The 20,805-nt window shown below is 38.8% G+C and overlaps 2 protein-coding genes across 5 annotated transcripts in view; one reads left to right on the top strand and one right to left on the bottom strand.

Moving 5' to 3' along the window:
* The window catches only part of LOC145437845 (adhesion G-protein coupled receptor G7-like), a 449,423-nt gene that overhangs the window by 174,819 nt on the left and 253,799 nt on the right, over window positions 1-20,805 (bottom strand). Inside the window, exon 18 of one of the 2 annotated variants that reach the window (XM_080315184.1) lies at window positions 968-1,190. The exons of the other annotated variant lie outside the window; for it this stretch is intronic. Coding sequence (XP_080171310.1) covers window positions 968-1,190 — 223 coding nt within the window. The remainder of the gene's footprint in view (window positions 1-967; window positions 1,191-20,805) is intronic. 2 annotated transcript variants of the gene reach the window in all.
* LOC145436834 (uncharacterized) lies at window positions 10,375-16,102 on the top strand. 3 transcript variants are annotated; one of them, XR_013914431.1, is made up of 8 exons: window positions 10,376-10,691; window positions 10,997-11,155; window positions 11,233-11,467; window positions 11,530-11,604; window positions 11,660-11,950; window positions 13,895-14,063; window positions 14,420-14,508; window positions 15,929-16,102. XR_013914431.1 is itself a non-coding variant. In XM_080314048.1 (4 exons), exons 2-4 carry the CDS (start codon window positions 13,949-13,951, stop codon window positions 16,004-16,006), a joined length of 282 nt encoding a protein of 93 aa, XP_080170174.1. In that variant the 5' UTR covers window positions 11,798-11,950; window positions 13,895-13,948; the 3' UTR covers window positions 16,007-16,102. The 3 variants fall into 3 exon arrangements, 1 of the variants encoding a protein (XP_080170174.1); XR_013914432.1 differs by lacking the exon at window positions 10,997-11,155 and having other exon boundaries at window positions 10,375-10,691; XM_080314048.1 differs by lacking the exons at window positions 10,376-10,691; window positions 10,997-11,155; window positions 11,233-11,467; window positions 11,530-11,604 and having other exon boundaries at window positions 11,798-11,950.

Below are 20,805 nucleotides of genomic sequence, written 5' to 3'. Positions count from 1 at the left end.
TCATTAGTTAATCCTGATTTTAGTAATCATTTGTAATCACGCCTTTTCATATAGGCTGTTCTTAACGCTATATAAAGCGTCTGCGAACCACCATTCATTGGTTATTTACGTTGACGCAAAATTAATTGTAGATCTTACATTAGTTACGTTTATCTTGATTCTGTTACGTTCGCTGGCTGTATGTTGCTGTTGCTGTTGCTGTGCTAAGTGTCAGCTATCATCATCAAGTTGGGCGTGCTATTGTGTTATTAAAGTCATGGATCACGTGTATGAATTACAACGATTAGCATCCGTAGATAACCCCATAGACAGGCTTCTGCGCCTATAATCAGCAGCGCAAGATTCGGACTGCCGCGCAGAAACAGGAGTGAGGTAATGAGATAATTCTTGATTTTAGTTTACTTTCTTTGTTTTACTTTTGGATTTAGCAATAATATTTTTTCACAATTTGTGCAATGGCTGTGTCACCCCGAATGCGATGAAAGCTTTAAGCAGGAGTGTGGTTGTCAAAAATGTATTTACTTTTCAATTCTGATATATGAGGTAATGAAACCATGAAATCTGAAGGTTTAAAAATTGGGTGAATATGATGTACACACATAGAAAAAGAGGTTGGGAGCTTTTGCTGAAGACAATCCCGATTGACCCGTTGCCTTGCTCCAAAGCAAGCATCAATAACGAATTACAAAAGTAGTGATGATGAATAGTTTTGAAATTTCGTATTTACTTCACCTAGGACATTGGTTAACTCTGACAGGGACGTAGCGAGATGGAGCCGTAAGTCATCTTCACACAGTTCAAATATTCAAGTATATGAAGATATGACATCAATCGTTTTCATTGCTTCCTGATGGATATTCATGAAGTTACGTACGAATTATTTTATAATATGTAGTTTTCGACGTACCTACAAAAATCGAGTGACTTGACTCGACCCGAGTCAAGCTATAACAATGATGCCATTTACCTTGACCACCGCTAGAATTAGCATCACTGCCTCGCAATTCATCCACGCGCACGAGGCAAGTAGAAATGCATGCAGAAAGACTGCTATCGACCGACATGAATCTTCCTCATATACAACGGACGGCATTTCGCTGACGAGTATGGTGATATTGAGTCCAAGAAGAGCGAGGGAAAGATTCAGTAGCAGAAATGAACTTTTGAATTTTTTGCCTGTGCGAGTTTTCCTGAAATATATATCACATAGATCACAGTTTCACAAATGTAATAGGTGAGACCTCGCCAAAGGTTTTTTGGGATATTAGTCACATTATATTTTTTATTGCCTGCTGTCCGACATAAGCATATGGCAGTGCCGCATTAGTCAGGGTCGCATGTGCATTCTTATTTTCTGACCACCAAGAAAACATAATATTTCAAAGCTGACACATAGGATCCTATCCCGATCTTGCTTGTTATGTTCCAACAATTAATTGTTTCCGTATAATTCACGAAGACTAACTGAGTGTGCAATTATTGTTACGTTGCCATTTTGGAAGATGTCACACTTTAGGATCCTTTTTGAGCAACCAATATCGACATTTGTCATTCACTGAGTTGTAAATCGGGATTCCTATCACCTCCAACAACCCTTGGTAGCAGTATTTGGCCAATGCTATGAATCACGGCAATACAAAAATCTACCGAAAGTAGTCGATGAAAACGTCGAAAGTGCTTAAACGATGCTTAAAGTTCCGCATATTTCTCTTCCGAGTCCCAAAGACTATTTCAGATCATTTAACTTGTGTTGATAGACTACTCAACGTGGTGAATCATCTTCGATTTCAAAATTTTCATGATTAGGCCTGCCATCACTAAGATCTTCATCGTTATTTATATTATCGAGATTATAGGAGATTCGAGTTACAATGGATATGCTTAATTGGGCATTGGACCTATAGCTGATGGTGAATGTAATGTTAATCTTTCTTGCCATATCCTGCAGTTTGCATCAAATATGTGTCTAAAATATCTTCGGATGATTGCATCCTCTAACCAGAAAGGGTGAAAGCATCGGCCTATATCGATATCAGTACATTTTTCCGAATAATTGAATTGACACCTTGGCTTTATAACTTATTATACGATAAAAGTGTGGAATTCTATATGTTTTGGAAAAGTAATATGTTAAATTTGTGAAAATTTGCATATTTTAGGCATATTCCGTAGAGCAAAAACTTGACGTGATAGAAGAAGACCAGCGGCATTATTGCAATCACCATACCGATTTTGCAAAATAAAAGTCAACAAATTTTTCGTTCAAAATTGTTGCCTAGTGTTATCGACAGGGTTGCCATCGACATGGACCCAAAAATAAGGACAGTCGAAAAATTAGATTACAATTAAAAGCGATTTTGTTCATACTTTGTATTTAAATTAGGCTTACGATATTTGGATATCTAAAAAGAGGACACTTTTTCAGAAATTTGAGACTTGCAAAACCGGAGAAGAATCCTCAAAAACCGGCGCATTTTTCCCACTTTGTGATCGGTTGACTAAAAAAAAGGTCATCTTTCCGATCAGAGCCCAAAATACCGTTTTTCTCTCCCCATTGCTAGGTGGATGACTAAAAAAAAGGTCGTATTTCCGCTCAGAGCTAAAATCACCGTTTTTCACTTCGAAATACCCGCAAGAGCGTCACTTCTGTGCTAATTTACGGCATATCACTCGCAATTTGCTCTAAATCTGACCTAAATTTTCAAAAAAGAGGACAAAATCTCAAAAAAGAGGACAAAAGGGCGTCCTCCGAGGACACTTTCATAAAAGTCAAAAGTCAAAAAAGAGGACAAATCCTCTTAAAAGAGGACGTATGGTAACCCTAATTTATATGAGCCGTGGCATATCACATTACATACGTTTCGAAGAAACAACCTGCTCTTGCAACTCCTTGTTATTAGAATATGCTTCATATGGATCTCACGACAGCGCGGGTCTAGGTTTTTCTTCACTTAGGGCCGAAACAGCACTTCGTCAGCCCCACCCAAAAAAACACATTAGTCTGTGGTCCCCACAGGGTGATAAACCAAACTTCTTCACCTCGTTATGACTAGAGGCGTCAACCAAGATGGAAAAACGCTGTATGCTACATCAAGTTTAGACAAATTCATTTTTTGAGCTTATGGAGCAAGAGCTCCAGTAACAATGCTTGTAGTCTTGGTCCTGGACGAAGCAAACTTCTTTGCGATGTTGGAATCGAGGAAAATTGCTTTGAACAATTGCGATGTGCAATCGTTGTAGAGGAATGATTGCAGGTGTTTGACGGTGTGAAATGCTCAGGTACCCTCAGCAGCAGCTGCTGCCTAGTAGTCTGTGTACCCTCTAATTTTTCACGGGTCTGCGCAAACACGCCAACTCACTGCGCAGGCCCTTGGATAACAGTGCGCAACCAGGCCCCACATGGGGTGATAAACCTAACTTCTGGGGGGCTTCGTCCCCAGACTCCCCCTCGGGCTCTTCGCTTTTGGCCGCTACTTGTGGTCTGCATTGGGTGTCCGTCTTGCGGGTCTGCGGTCTAAACGCGCGAAGCGCGAAACTTTTCTATAATTCATGAATGAATCGGTATATTGCTATCAATTTTTATGCTCTCTCTGCTCACGTAATCAGATTTACCGGTAGAGCTGATCGAGTGAGGCGTGTTGGTAAAGGTAGGACCCCTAAATAATAATTAAGCGTCTTCGGGCGTACCCGTTGGTATAATGACTTTGGTAAAGGATGCCATTTATTGACCTCCATGCTGTCCAGTGTCCTTACCATCCCAAAGTTCGTTTGCTATTTTGGCTTCGCGACATATTGTGCAGAGCAGACCTTTCTCATTCGAAAAAGAAAAATCTCACCGAATTTTATAGTTTTGTCTTCCGTATTCACATGCTCCGACAACAACGAATCGCACTTCTTTATTAGTTTGGCTTGGAAAGGGGATGAGAAACTAACCATTCGATTTGCCACCATTAAAAGAGGTCAGTATAAACAGTGATAAGCAGAAGTAGTATAAGAGAGGTCAATTTGACCCGGTCCAATCAGCGTCGAGTATTTTATCACGTGACATCTCTTATCCAATCAGAACGCAGAACAATGTGGGCGTGGTTCCAATACGAGAGAGGTTTTGGTTGTGTGAGAGATGGCATAGTTCCAGTCCAGTAACGCTGAGATATTTATTACGTCATGATTACGTCATTATGATTGCCTTAGGACTGCATTACGCCATTGTGTAGTACGAGAGATAAATGACGTTATCTCAGCCGGCAATAATGACGTAATCATCCGCCGCCGACACCGCCGCGCCGCTATTAATAAATTGTCGCGTCGCACCGCCCGCCCGCGCGCTAATTTATCGCGTCATTACCACATTTCGGTTCGGTTCTAATTACACATTTGTCGCGTCATTACCACCCGATTGTTCGTAAACATTTTCATGATTTCAATGATTAATAAAATTTACCACTCATTATTTTTTGAATATCCTATTGATTTTTTTAGTTAAATTATCGATTATCTTGTGTTATTGATAAAAATAATCAGCTTACGTAGTTATAAGCACAAAATACATGATTTAAATATTAAATATATATTTTTTAAATAACATTACTTCGGTTTTAACTTTGGAATAATAATTATTAATAATATTTTCCCATTATTCATTGAAATCATTGTAGTTTATAACGGTGAACATCTTTTGTACAAGCTCCAAGTTTAATTAGAATTAGAGCTACACAAAATTTAGGCACCTTGCAATCCTCATGAAGGTGCATCGTATCATTACACATTATTAAACTTCATTCGATATTCAAGACTTCATTGTGACGTCATAAATTCGTATATTGTATATTTTGTGTTGAGACAAGATTGTTTGATATACAGATCGCGCATGAAGCAGATCTGTCCACCCAGTACTATAGTAAAGTGTTAAATGTGCACTCAAATGTATATTGTGAATACAATCGGCTACGCTTCAGCTACCGTGTTTGTTAACCCGTTGTGAAATTTCTGGCGCTATATCTCCACCGCCACACTTATACTCAACGCGAGCGCTATATTGTAGCTTAATCCCTTTATGTAGTACGTGCAAACATATGATGTGTCTCACAATTTCCTTTCAAAATCCATATGATACAACAGCACGAACTCTCAATGCCACTTGCAACATATGTATTTGTATGATCGCCATACTAATCGTGACTCGATTGTAAGCTATGATCTGACACTAACCAATATTGAACAATGAACATTCTCAACGATACATTCAAATCCACGGTAAATATTCCAAACAGCTGGCCTCTACTGGGAATTAACTGAATACATTCTTGGCAAATGGATAATATCGCATAAATATCTTATGATTTTGCGTGAAATTTGATGAACATAATCAGCTTACGTTGTTATAAGCACAAAAACATGTTTTAAATATTAAATATATATTTTTTAAATATTATTACTTTGGTTTTAACTTTGGAATAATAATTAATAATAATATTTTCCCATTATTCATTGAAATCATTGTAGCTTATAACGGTGAACATCTTTTGTACAAGCTCCAAGTTTAATTAGAATTAGAACTACACAAAATTTAAGCACCTTGCAATCCTCATGAAGGTGCATCGTATCATTACACAATAATAAACCTTATTCGATATTCACGACTTCATTGTGACGTCATAAATTCGTATATTGTATATTTTGTGTTGAGACAAGATTGTTTGATATACAGATCGCGCATGAAGCAGATCTGTCCACCCTGTACTATAGTAAAGTGTTAGATGTGTACTCAAATGTATATTGTGAATACAATCGGCTACGCTTCAGCTACCGTGTTTGTTAACCCGTTGTGAAATTTCTGGCGCTATATCTCCACCGTCACACTTATACTCAACGCGAGCGCTATATTGTAGCTTAATCCCTTTATGTAGTACGTGCAAACATATGATGTGTCTCTCAATTTCCTTTCAAAATCCATATGATACAACAGCACGGACTCTCAATGCCACTTGCAACATATGTATTTGTATGATCGCCATACTAATCGTGACTCGATTGTAAGCTATGATCTGACACTAACCAATATTGAACAATGAACATTCTCAACGATACATTCAAATTCACGGTAAATATTCGAAACAGCTGGCCTCTACTGGGAATTAACTGAATACATTCTTGGCTAATGGATAATATCGCAGTACCTTAGCGTATGCACTACAAAATGCTATCATTTTACAGTAATAATGAGACACAAACCAAAGTAATAATATCAAAAAATTGCCTAATAATATAAATATCTTATGATTTTGCGTGAGATTAGCCATTTTCTAGTGTTGTTATTGTTTCATTACCACTGATTATTCTAGTAATATTGTTGCTTTGTGAATATCGTAATAATTTTTAGTTAAGTTGATGAAATAATTAGCTTGTACAAAAGACGTTCACTATTATAATCCACATGATTTCAATGATTAATAAAAATGAGTTAATGCAAGTTTCTAGAAAGCTGATGCTATGCTATTGGAGCCTTTCCAAATAGCAATTGTCTCGGAATCGTATATATTGCGATATCAACTCTCCGCATGTTGTTTTATTTAGGGCTATTGCACAAGCTATCTCAAATATGATGCAATATAGACAGGTTTGAACTTGTCTAGGGTATTCACTTCCCGTCAACTAGCTTTTCAATATGCATTGATAAGCGTGCGTGTTTAATTACCTACTTTTCTTGACTGTCTTTGAATATTTCATCAACTATCATAAGGAACATTCGCTCATCGCTCATCATTCACTCATCATCTATATTACATTGACTTCAACATCACAATAACGGAACTATACCGAATTATTATGTGTATGACAGCTTTGTGTGTAAATCAAGAAGTACCCAGCAAACACTAGATATCTTTTAAACCTGTCAGGATATCTTTTTCCTGTCCGCTCATGTTCAAATCATATCTTGTGCATACCTTGTGCTGAAGTACAACTTAAATATATCTTTTTCTTGTCCAGTCATGTTCAAATCATATCTTGTGCATACCTTGTGCTGAAGCACAACTTAAATATATCTTTTTCTTGTCCAGTCATGTTCAAATCATATCTTGTGCATACCTTGTGCTGAAGCACAACTTAAATATATCTTTTTCCTGTCCAGTCATGTCCAAATCACATCTTGTGCATACCTTGTGCTAAAGCACAACTTGAATATATCTTTTTATCGTGCATACCTTGTGCTGAAGCACAACTTTTTGTTGGCTAAATTTTGTCGAATGCTGAAAATCTATTTGTGAGAAATATCAAATTCGAATATTGCTTCCTATTATGGTAGAGTGGCGTTTATAAATGTACAGTAGATTATAATGAATTTTTACTCTTAGGGCGATTTAGTCACCTATAGTGTCACTACCGAGTATAGATAACTAAGGTTTACCTTAGGTTTACCTTAGTTATCTATACTACCGAGTGTTTCACCTAGTGCCACGCTGTTTCTTGCGATTTTGTAGGCTAAACTTCAATGTCATATTAGCCCAGCTCTAGGTAGCAATTTGAAAGTCCGCAAAATCCGGCTGAGGAATTTCCAGTTCTGCGTCCAACAAACTTCTGCCAAAATCATGATATAGTATTTAGGATTATAATTAAGCATCTTGCTAAAATCCGACTGTCGAAACAAATTCAGAATCCGCATCCAGTCCGGCTGTACTGTATCGCTGAAATCCCGATACGACTCCGGCTCCGGAGTGTAAACGAGAGGCCATTTCTCCCACGCGAACACAAGTCTCGGCGCGAAATATATTTCTGGCAGACAAAGCGCTCTCGTAATGGCGGCTTACAGCTACAGTTGAATGTTTGGTTTAATTGCGTTCTGGAATTAATCGTGGTATTTTTAGGCTCAACTAACCATATTCCTTCAGAGGATTACTGAAAACTGAACTGTACATGGTAATTTATATATGCTTAATGTGAAACATAGGTATTATGGTGTATGGCAGTGGTTCTCAACCTTTTTTACCCGCGGACTCATCTCAAGCTCGCCAGTATACCCGCGGACTCAAGCTATATATTACAGAAAATTTTTCTTTTCTATCTAAGGGAGTGTAATACGGTATCAACAAAAAATGAGCTAATATTGAGTCAAGGAAGCTTTTTAAATCTGTCTTTCCACATCTGTCGGCTTTGCAATTCAAGCAACTATTCAGTAATGCAGACCACATCTCGAGTTCCACTTACATTAGACAACTATAGATTGTTTCTGTGATTAGCACATGTCCCTACGATTTGTAATTTCCCAAATAGTCTGTAAGTGAACAAGTCGCCATAATCAATTACCAGCACTCAGCGTATATCGCGCCGGAAACCTGTGCAATGTGCCTACGTGCAGGACCGTAACAGCACTTCGTCAGCCCCCCTCAGTAACAAAACGTTGGTCATGGGCCACACAGGCCTTAAACCTAACTTCTGGCGGGCTTTACCCCCAGACCCCCCTCCGATACGTTTTTACCGCTACTTCTCGGCGAAATTTTTGTACCGTTCATTCAGTCGTTTTGTTTCGAATAAACCGCGCGAGGCGTGAAAATATTCCATAATCATGATTGAATCGGTCAACATGATCGGGGATTGCATCTAGCTGTATATTTTTTATGCTATCTCTGCTCATGCATTCAGATTTATCGGTCGAGCTGAGCGAGACGTTTCCGAACATGATGTAATGATATAATTTTTCTAAAAAGTTGCATAAATTTTCAAAAAACACTCTATAATTTATGTTAATTCACGCATAATTTTGGCCCCCTTCGAGGTCCTCCCTCAATTATGGGGGTTTGGTGTACGGCAGTTACGGTCACGCATACGTGTGTAGTGTATAAAGAGCTGTCACAGGGGTTTATACCTGGCATATTGTGTATGTGAATTGTTAATAGTGAACACGCGGCATTAAATTCCGAGTCCAGTCGTACTAAATTCAAATGAATCCGACCAAAATTGTAGAGTTTATGACCGTGATAAAATGGCTTATGACAATTTCAGCAATAGGCTATACCTCGAACATAAATGTAGGGCATTTTGAAAAATTCCAGTTGGCGATAATTGGGGTTTTATACCTGGCGTGATTGGTATCAAAGCAGGATGATGCGACAGATGTGCAAAGCATACCCGTTTTGCCTGTGATACTTGCAACCAACTGGTTTTCCCAAGACACAGAAAATCTCAGGAGAACCAATAATGCTTGGAATGCTGATCAATTTGTAGTGGTGCTGTTTCGTTGTTCTTGCGTTTGAAATATACGTGGCCAAACATCGCTTATTGAGGTATCTCTAATATTGCTTTCAAAACTACATTCACTGCAGTATAATTTAATAACTTGCAGGAATTTCGTATGCCCCTTATCAACAAGAGGTAACGGCACAATAAGAAGCATATAGAAAGAGATTCAAACAAAATCCAAATTGGCAAGATATGACGTAACAATGCAATGATAAAAAGGAACGGTAGCTGGCCAAAGTCAGCTGTACCGGTACTCCGGTAGTCATAATAAAGGGATAATAGAGAATCAAATTATACAATACTCAGAAGACGTTACACAGACAATTAGCGGAATATATTAATGGAATATTGAAAGATTGTATACAAACTCTTTATCCTTTTTATGGTGCCGTTAATTCTTGATAAGGGAAACCCGAAAAGTCGCCGAGGTAATAAATTCGACTGCAACGAATGTAGAGTTCTGAAAGCACTATTGAACTTGAGTGGCGCCAGTCACATATTTGAGGTATCGATTCATTTTCTATGACAGCTATTAAAGTTACTAACATTTCAAAATGGGTATTTTGCAAATCACTCAGCCTAATTCTCAAATCGGAATTGGACGAAACCGGACCAGGACGGGGCTCATTCACTTTCGGACCAAAAAGCTATTTTCTCCGTAAGGCTGCAATGACTTTGGTCCGAAAGTGAACGAGACCCGTAGGTCTGTCAATTACATGTTCCGAAATCATATCAAGATTACCGGACCACGACTGACCTATCGATCTCGCTTCCCATGACATGCCGCCCTATTTCTTGTCGCTTTCTTTTTCTATACTGTATTCTTTACTTTCATTCAGTGTGCATGCCTCCTCTTTACTACGCCTAGGCCAAGGTGGGTGTCCGATTCCATTGACAAATCCAAGTCGCTTCGACATCTTCCTGTCTATTCATTGTATCGCATTTTTTGTGGTGTATTGAACTGATAAAATTGCTAATAAACCAATGATGATGATGATGATCGGAAGTGGAAGTAAAAGTGTGCCGAGCCGATTAAGTTACTGAAAATTCCTGTGTTCGCGGACTCACCAAGGACGTTCCGCGGACTCAAATGAGTCCGCGGACTCGGGGTTGGGAAACACTGGTGTATGGTATAATGTCACAAAGTATATAGAACTTGGTTTGCACTTTTGCGAATATCATAAGCTATTATGGCAGTACTGGATTATATATTATCATCAGATGGTGGTCGCTCAAATCATTCATTGTGATTGAATGTTTTTGTACTTTTGTTTATAATTGTGTAGTGTGGCGCTTGTGGGCTCAGCCAAGACTTGATAGTTCCCGGATATATAATATGACAGTGGAAGCACAGACGAAAGCAAAGAAGGCCACTAATGAGGCGAAAAACAAAAAGCCACGAAAACATGACAAGGGCAATTGGTCTTTGTGGAAAATCCGGATCAAATGCTCATCCAGTAAGTATAAACTCATAATTTGTGAAGGTTTGGCTACCAAATATCATTGCAGACTTGTACAGACTGCTTATTTAGTTAGTTGACGGACAACTAACGAACGGTTTTTTCAGTAGGCGTACCGTAGTTCTAGTTCTAGATGCACATTAGGAAAAATACTAGGCCGTAATAGTTTCCAAACAACTAAAGAGCGCCTGTCGTTAGTTGCGAGTTTTCAAATTTGAGTAATTCTATAGTTGTGCTTATTAAAAATCCAGTAGTGTGTACAAATCTGGGACCTTGCCAACTATATTATCCATCTGTTTTAGATGTATGGGAGAAGGCTTATAGTGACATGAAGGAAGTTGTGGACAACAGTAGCTTGCACTCCTCTTCATTGTCTGAAGATGAAGAACGACAACAGTCTAAACGAAAACGTCAGCCGCCCAAAAATTTTTAGGATAATTCTGTTTCAACTGATGATCAAGGTATCGGTATATACTCTGTTATTCTGCCTAATATGTTGTACACAGAATATTCATACATAAATTTTCATACTTTGTAGATGATGCGTTTCCTTCAAAGAAGAAAAGTAATCCAAGTATTCAGACACAAGGCATGCTAATACCAATTCTAAGAATGCGGCCATCTCCTGATTCTGGCAATAAAAGTGTGACAAGCAAGGGTGCTGTGTTCAATGATGCTTGCAATGGAAGTTTGCCATCATGCGGAGAGTGTTCAAGAACATCATGATTCCAACATTGAATGTAGCGGCCAGTTGCAGGGAACTATCCCATGCAGTAAGCTCGTAACACTTTGATTCATTCTCGAATTTGAGTTATGGCGTCGCTCTGTTTTCTAGATGCTCCTTCATTTGTAAGCAATGTTGAACTTAAAAATCCTGACTGTCAACAACGAGGCCTGTTACAAAGTAATGGTAAGATTATCACATATGATTAATCCAGCTTTCTTATATTCAAATAATTTTTTAGCTGCTCCGTGCACACCATCAACTCCAACATCTGCATACAGTGACTACTCAATTTCTTTGATGCGTAAAGATATCAAAGAATTGAAGTCAGAGATGAACCAGATGATGGACCTCAGCTCCAAGCAGATCAACCAGATGATGAATCTCAGTAAAGGTCACATCACCGATTCAAAAAAACACAGTACCACAACCCCAATCTTGCTGAAAGATCTTATTGAAGACCCCTGTCAAATCTCATCTGGAACAACTGGAAAAGAACTCGATTAACTGTGATTGCAAGAAGTCTGAACTGGTATGATTTTCTTGATTAGAGCAAACTTTGCCGGACTATCTAACTCAGACTTGGCCAAAGTGCGGCCCGCAAACCATTCTGAGCGGCCCGTGTGTCCATTTCTTGAAATTCAAAACACAAAACCTACTTTTGAAAATTAAACCGTAAGCTTATAAACTGGGCCGGAACGGAAATATACCGCAGTTACGCAGCCTACGTCCCTCGCAAGCTCGCATGCGTGATCCACGTTCAACATAAAGCCAATGTAGCAAAGTATGTCATAACAATTTAAATCACAATAAGTCACTCTTTCCATTTAGTTCAAACCTTCTTTGTTGCCATTGTCACATCATGCATTACACGGTCTGTGCTTCAAATTGTTTCGTGATAGGCTACGTTTCGAAATGCCTATTTCGTAAATCAAGTCGATAAGAGCTCGTTTTTACTATGAGACATCCTCCATGAACGATAAACGGGCATGTCAAAAAATACCTCCGAAATCGGAAATGCAAAGACGGTAAGGAACACTAAACACAGGGCCGCACCCTAAACCCTCCACTTCGAGAAGGCCCTAGCTGGAATTGTGGTCCAAAGTTATTTTGTAAATTAAGGTAAATTATATAATTTAGGAAACTTCATTGAAATTTTCTTAGTGCTTCGTGTGATTTATTGTGGCCAGACTTCTTGATATTAATACGAGTAACCCTCTCCCCACCCCCCCCCCCCAAGAAACGCTTCATTTACAAAGATCAGCATTTCGGCGTCGCGTCACGACACACCAAGAAGTTGACAATGACATTTCGGCTAACATGTGACTCTGCGAAGTGTGCCTCCAAAAAGCTCGATGGCGAGGAAACCTTGCAGGGATATCTACACATCTCTAAAGTACGGCCTCATGTTGGCCGAAACCGATATATACGGTAATTTTCCGAATATAGTGCGCCCCCATGTATAATACGCACCCTTAAAATGACGTGTATATTCTGGGGAAAACCCTGTACCCATGTATAGTACGCACCCTGCATTCGCAGTGCATGAATAGCTGTGTTTTAGTACGCGATGTTGTTCTGTTTTGCGATGTCACTGTCGAACAATCGTGACATAATGATCGCTAATCATAATACAATTAACGGCATTGTCTCTAAACGAGAGTAGATAGTAGCCAAAGCCTGCAAGGTCGGCGACGCGATAATTCAGGCTAGCGACACACGACATCTTGCGCACGAGGCCTATTACAATTACAGATGCGATTGCTCAGGACCTCAGGCCAACGGTTATGTCGGGCGCGCCAGTCCTGTTTGAGATCCGACTGATTACGCAAGCGATTATATCTTGCGCACATGGCCTCTTGTGTATGCGATTGTTGAGGCCTGTCGTTAACGCGACGAATCAACAAGGATTGCCGCGCACGCTTGTAGCAATCAGCGACCTGATTTCGCTCGCGTACAAACTGCAGGTGCAAACCAACTCAACAAGATATCGCGTGCTTTGAAGACGACTCGCTTTTCGTTAATTGGCAACACATTTCTCTATTTGGCGCCGCGTTACACTCTATAATACGAATTACGGGGCCCAATGGCTAGAGCTGATGCGCGATTTAAACAAACATGAAAAAAGGTGTGATTTCAAGTTTTTGATCGAGGGATTTTTTTTCCAAGGCTTGCTGTACCCATGTATAATACGCACCCCACTATTTTAGGGTAAAAATCGGTAAAATTTTGCGCATTATACATGGAAAATTACGGTATATGTCGATTTCACCAAGCCGCAACTGTTCGGAAGGCAGCGATCAAGACAAGCTATGCAGTACCCCAAATACCTTTCCTTCAAGTTAATTGATGTCCATCTAACTTTGTTAGTGCTGGGCTAAATTGAGTACCTAAAATTTAATAATAAACTGAACTGATGGAAGTTATTTTTCATTCTGGCACAAACCACTATCATCAATTGTATTTTGTACTACAGGTATATGCTTCAAATGGAATTCCGGGTGAACAATCGTCTTCAACTGCCAGAAATATGACCAGCATAGCCGTAAAGGATGTATGGAAATTCTACAGCCTGAAGGGTCGAAAAAGCAAAAATGAACAGAAAAGAAATTTTCAAAATTTGACTCTTTACAAGTCTATTAAACGTAAGTTGTTACTAATATTACAATCGCAATTACAAAACCCTCAATAACGGAGAGCATTTTTACCGAGGTATGGTATTTTGATTTCCGTTTTTGTGAAAGCATAATTGCAAATTGTTGCTGACCACATAGCCTTATAAGCCCTCCTTTGAAGTCATCTTTTACTGAGATCCGACATGGCAAAATCACAAACAAGTGCATTGATTGTGAAACTCTGTGTTGGATCTGGAATGTTTTGAAATACCAATTTTGACACTGCGGTAATCGCATTCGAGAGAGATTGTTACCGCTGGCGTAGATTGCGATTTGCTGCATTGTTTTGTAATGCCGCCCCTGATCTACTTATATTATCTTTAAAGGAGCATGTAAAGTGGCTCATCCTACGGTCGAGAATCAAACAATTACAGTTAAAGTGGGTGGATTTCTAACTGTTATTGGAGCTTGCAAGGCAATTTTGTTTATGAAGTAGACGTCTGTGTGACAGCTGTGCTCTTTATCATATTATTTGACAGTAAGTGAATCGTTGCTACCTCAAGCTCTGCTACCATTCATCTTCAGAACACCATACCAGTGGTTCCCAAACTTCATGATATTTTCAGTTATTTTGTAATCGCGTAATGCAACTTTGACGCAATATAATTTTTAAAAAATTTATAGTAAATATTTAATTTTGTCAATATTGTCGGTCTTGCATAAATTTTTGATCCTCTCGTTGCACTTGCTCAGATTTAGTGATGGAACCAATGTCACCAAAACTTTTGGGCAAATAATCAATCACTCATTTCAAACTCCTTTCAATTCACATTTCAACACGGGAAGCAAGTTTATCCTCCACTGGTCGCATTTGTACCGCGTGGGGGGCTCAGATTGCAATGGCCTGACCCATGTCCCCTCTAAGCTGCACACATGCGCAATTGCGCAGTGCTGACACGGTCTCTGCGAACAGAAAATTCAAGCTGCACACAAAAAAAAATCGGAAGCGATGTATTTTTTAGTCGTTACGCACTGCTGTCCAAGGGACCGCGCAGTGAGTTGGTGAGTTTGTGCAGACTCGTCAAAAAGTAGAGGGAACATTGGGTCTGACTATTCTGGTCCGGCTATTTCAGTGGCGAACTGGAGGCATGGCAAATTTGGCTCAATTCCAACGTGTAGAAGTAAAATTGTTGAGATACAAAATTATGGTTTTGAAACTTCTCCTCTACTGGTTGGGATTGCGCCAAATTTGGTATGCATTGCTTTTTACAATTTCATAGGGATGACGGCAAAATTCAAAAATTAATATAATTTTTTTAATAAATTGAAAATTTTGTAACTTATAACTTAGCTCAGGGGTAGGCTACATATAGCTTTCATCCGACTTTGATGAGATGTAGCGGCACGTATGGTGTCGCAATGTACAATGCAAAAATGGGAGTGGAAACGGTGACTTTTGTCCCCCGGCAATGACAACCAACGGCAACAAAAATAATTTCGATTATATAATAACAGCAAGTTGATGCTGAAGTTACCGATTATTCCGGCAGTGTCATAAGTCACATGCCCTTGAAAGGGTGTGCATTTAACTCGGACCAAAGTGCATTCTTCATGTGGAAGTACACGGCATCAGCGCAACGAGTCGTAATGGATTTAGGATTTAGCTCAGTACATTAACCTTTGGAGTTGGCGAAAAATGTCCGATCTTGAAGTCATTGTACATAATTTAAGAGCAACATGAATTGATTGTATCGTTGGTTTTAATGTTTTGACATCGCAACTTTAATAGGTACACAACATACTATATGTACATTGTGTACAGCTAGCTATAGTATCCCGTTCACCAAAGAAATGTTTGAAGCTGGCTCAGAGTAATCAATTCATTTATGTTATAGGATGACGATAAAGGAGAAAACAGGAGCAAGACTGTTATCGAGGAGGCTGATGATTCCGATACCGATAACATGGACTAATGCCAATGTAGAAATATTTGCTGAAGTGATTGCACAGTTCTGTATCAAGGCCCAATTCTTGCTAACGTATTGTTGTGTCACGGATTGTTATTTTACCGTCATACCAGCATATCAACCAGAACTTTTAGCTCCGTTTTCCGATAGAAACCACGGAAATATCGCATCAAAAGCAGCGAATTGAGCTTACTCTTGCCTGTTCCATCAAGCTCCGTACATCTTTTCGGATATATTAGCATTGCGCATTATGCAACGTTTAGCGTTGGATGAACATTCCTAGCAAAGGCATAGATGTTCCCCAGGGAACCAAGCTAACTTCGCTTCTATTCTTTTACATTGTTTGCAAAGCACGGTATTTTGTAATTCCACGAGACTTCAGTGGTTCTAGAATACTAAATTAATGAGAGTTGAATAAACCGTCCATTAATTTAGCATAAAGTATATGATATTCATAATATTTAAAGCTTACGTCGTTGAACAACCCCGATATGATCACACAGCGAAAGTATAGCCCTAAATAGCGGTGATATCTCCCAAGCATAAAAAATAATGTGGTCGAAATGTACGTTATATTGCAAATTTATCTCTGAACAGAATGAGCTGTCGCTTGTCACATTCGAATTACTGAGCGGAATTGACATAGAACTATTAAGTAAAGCTGAAACATCTTCACTTCAGTTATCATTCCCTTGAGACTACTAGTTATAGCAGAGGCGGGCAAACTGCGATTCGCGGTTGTAGCACTTTCATGATTTCAAGTGCGTTTCGCCATTTTGTTTAAGGAAGTTTAACCTGATTATATATTAATGCATTTATAGCGTATTAGCAATATGCGAGTGTTGGCCCTACAGGCTTCAAAATTAGCAATTGAACTCTCGAATTGAACCTGATCATCAAGCAATGACAAATCATTGTGCTCAGCGCTATTTTTGTGTGTGGTTCACTGATTCACAACCTTTACTGACCCGCAAAGCACTTACGTTAGTCTTCAAACCTTCGCTGAGCCACAAATTTTCGCTGAGTCATAAAACAAAAAATCTGGCAAAATATACATTTAACTACACATCTAATACTTTACTATAGTACAGGGGTGAGCAGAGCTGCTTCATGCACGAGTCGCATATCAAAAATCTTATCTTTAAAAGAACCACAACACAAAAAAATACAACATGTGGATTTATGATGTCACAATGAAATGTAGGCTATCGAATGAAATTTATTATTGTGTAATGATAAGATGTGTCTCTACGAGGGTTCTAATTCTAATCTAATTTGGATAAACTATATGTAGCTTCAAGTCCAATTCTAATCTAGTTCTATTCAACCTGTTTCAGCTACGCACGCTTTACAGAGACACTGCGAGCTTCACGGATTTTTAAATTTCCAAAATGAGGATTGATCGATGAATATAATCCTATTTATCATTTGTTTAAATATCACTGTGATATCAGCCCAAGCTTATGCGGCTTTATAATAATTGGTTGCTTAGCAAAATCAATATCATGCTCACGCGCGACCACGCCCGGTGTGTAGGCTTTAATTACAATTTGAGAGATGTGACGCATGATAGTGATTTAATTTACCCTATTCAGTGCAATATTTGATATAATTTGATCATATGAGTCGACCTTGCGCGAGTCGTATTGCGTGAATTTCATCTAATTATACCGCGTTACATCCTTGGATTCTTCAATATGAACTAATATCCATACACCTGTGGCATTGCTCAATTTGTAGCTTATGACACTCCATACGAACGACTTACGATCGTTTTACAATTATTTACTTACTTGAGTAGATTTGAAGTCAGTAAATTCTAATTCTACTTCAAGTAGCAATTCGGGTACGTACTGGAATTGAACAAAATTTGATGTGTAGGCTTAAATTACAATTTGAGAGATGTGACGCATGATATTGATTTAATTTGCCATATTCATTGCAACATTTGATATAATTTGAGCATAATATTGATAATCTCTGTTTGTTTTCATGGTATTGCGAGTGGCATTGTAATAGGATACATATTACTATTAACACTGCTTACACTGGCAGGATATAAGAGGTCAACGCTGACAAAAATCTCTCTAGAGATATTGACGTAATAATTACCATATGTGAGTGTGAGAAACTTTTCGTGAAACTATACCCACAGAAAATAGAAATCATTGCTGGATGTCTACGTTACTGAATATTTATTACATATTTCTAGTTGTAGTCGGATTTCAACATAATGATCAATTTCCTTATGTGATTGTTTGAAGAAACTTTTTTGGGACACATTCATGATTCATACATACATCATACATCATACGCCGATGAATACCCTCAAGAATGTCAGACTGAAAAGTTTCAGGTTTCAATATATTTATGAAATGAATGTATTACTAAAATGTATATTTGTGTGTTGTAATTTCATTATGGATTTCACCTTATTATTCGGCGCTACATCCTGGGATTCTTCAATATGAATTAATATCCACACATACTCGTGGCATAGCTCAATTTGCAACTTATGACAGTTCATACGAACGAATTACGATCGTTTTACAGTTATTTACTTACTTGGTTGGATTTGAAGTCAGCAAATTCTACTTCTACTTCAAGTAGCAATTCGACTACTGGCTGAAATTTAACCAAATTTGCTGTGTACACTGTAAACGAAAATGGTGTGTTTTCGCAATTCACACCCTAGCGTATGGTGTGTTTTGAGTCATCACACTTATTTGGTACTAAATTTGTCATTTACACCTAAGCTATTGGTTGAATTAAGCCGAATACACCCCTATACACACATACCATAAAATACACACCCCAAGCCTTGGCATTTGGGGTGAATTGTTCGATATTACACCTTTTGTCAGACAAATATGAAGTTTGGTATTCAATCCGCGCTAACCGCTTCCACAAAACTTGACTGTTGCAGTTTTAAAACTGTGTTGGTCAAAAGCCTGGTTAAGCAGGCAGGGGTGTGGCGAGTCGGCATTCTTGTTAAAAATTCAGTCGAATCACTGTACTGATGATTGTATGGGCACTTGAGAACTTCTCTGCTGTGTCTAACTGTAGGTCGTGTAGGACATAGTCTCTTTGAGTTTGAATTATCCACCGAAAATGCGTGTTTCGCCCACTTTATTGTTGTCCGTGTCTTTGAGGCTTCTTGGGTAGGCTTAGGCAATGTTGCATTGTTCAGTTTTTATGAATTTAACCCGGTTCGATCAAGTAAATTCGCCTACGCATATAGCTTCAGCTTCACTGACAAATAAGCATTCGTTGTATTAGTTCGTGTGCTACATCGACATGAATGAATAATAGCCAAGAGTAGTTAGTATGATCGGTCGCGAACTAGCGTGGGGCTCTTATGGGTGCGGCGGTGACTCGCCTGAAAACCGGGGGTGGTGACTCGCCTTTTTTAACCCCCCTCTCGGCGGTGAGTCGCCATGTGTTCTTATGGGTGCGGTCGTGGATCGCGTTTTTTGCTATAGGCGGTGGCGGTGATTCGCCGTGAAAACTCGGGGTCGTGACTCGCCTTTTTTGCTATAGGCGGTGGCGGTGATTCGCCTGTCGTGTATTCTTACGGGATCTGTGGTGATTCGCCATGTGTTCTTATGGGCGTGTCGGTGATTCGCACTTTCAGGCATCTCTCGCGCGGTGTTGAATATGTACGAGTCACCAACAATAACCACACAAACGGAAACGTGGCTTGATGTGAGGATTAAGCAGTGCGTGCGACCTATATTTCGAATGACCTGCGCGCTGAATTGTTTCCCATGCAGCTGTGTGCTACTATCGCTTATTACACTATTCCATTCAGTGCGAAATAGTTTGCTAAATCTAAGAATCAGTCGCTTGGTGTTACTTTAGTAATTAGTTTACCATAGAGCCGGCGTAGACGGTGATTCGAATACCGACAAATTTTCACTTATTGCTGACCCAACCCTAATCCTATGTGAAGTTGACGCTTATTCAAAAAGGTGTGAAATAATTGTAAAATCCTACGTCGGTGACGCGATAATGCATCAGACATAGCGATCTAGTTATAGTACGGTGTCGGAATCCATTCGCGAGATGTTCTATAGGTAAATTGAGATAATCCGAAACGAAATATTTTGACTTTGGTGTAGTGTGAATTGAAATAGGATTGACAAACATGACTATCAACTTTCCCACAGTCCCATATTGATATTATACGCACATTGATTTGAAACAAGTAATGGAACATTGCAACCCTATTCGCGATCCGACTTTTCGTTTGTCAAAGCGACATTTTAACATCTTACCATACTCAAAAGAATTATTTACAACATTAACAAGTGTTCAAAATCTAGTTTTCACCTACTTGATTATATCACTGCAACTCACAAATTTGAATTAATTCATCCTGGTTGTATTCGTATGATCGGTCTTTTTTATTCAATTGTAAAGGTCGTTACTATTCTGAAGACAGAGTAAGCTATTTACTAATCGACACATAAATGTCTTGACATAAACATATTATATTTTGAGTATACGAGATTTGAATGTCTCAACAATAACTGAGAAACAATTTATCACAATAAAATCCGTATATTACAGCGTAAAAGATGTTTGAATGTCAGCAACTCTGTACGGTCATAGTTACTACGACTAATTTACCCGACCAACTCGTCATGATCATTCCTGAAATCAACACAAATATGACCACTGACTTGAGTTAACCACAAAACAGCATCAGGTTTTAAATCCACTTGTAGCTTACGGATTATTTGAATGCTGGTTATGTTTTGTTGTAATTGAGTTAACGGAAATAGTATTACGTCTCGACATCT

This window comes from Botryllus schlosseri, chromosome 4, assembly GCF_051294905.1.
Source record: "Botryllus schlosseri isolate E-star chromosome 4, Bs_hap1, whole genome shotgun sequence".
Classification (NCBI taxonomy): Eukaryota; Metazoa; Chordata; class Ascidiacea; order Stolidobranchia; family Styelidae; genus Botryllus; species Botryllus schlosseri.
This window is presented reverse-complemented; position numbering and strand designations above follow the sequence as displayed.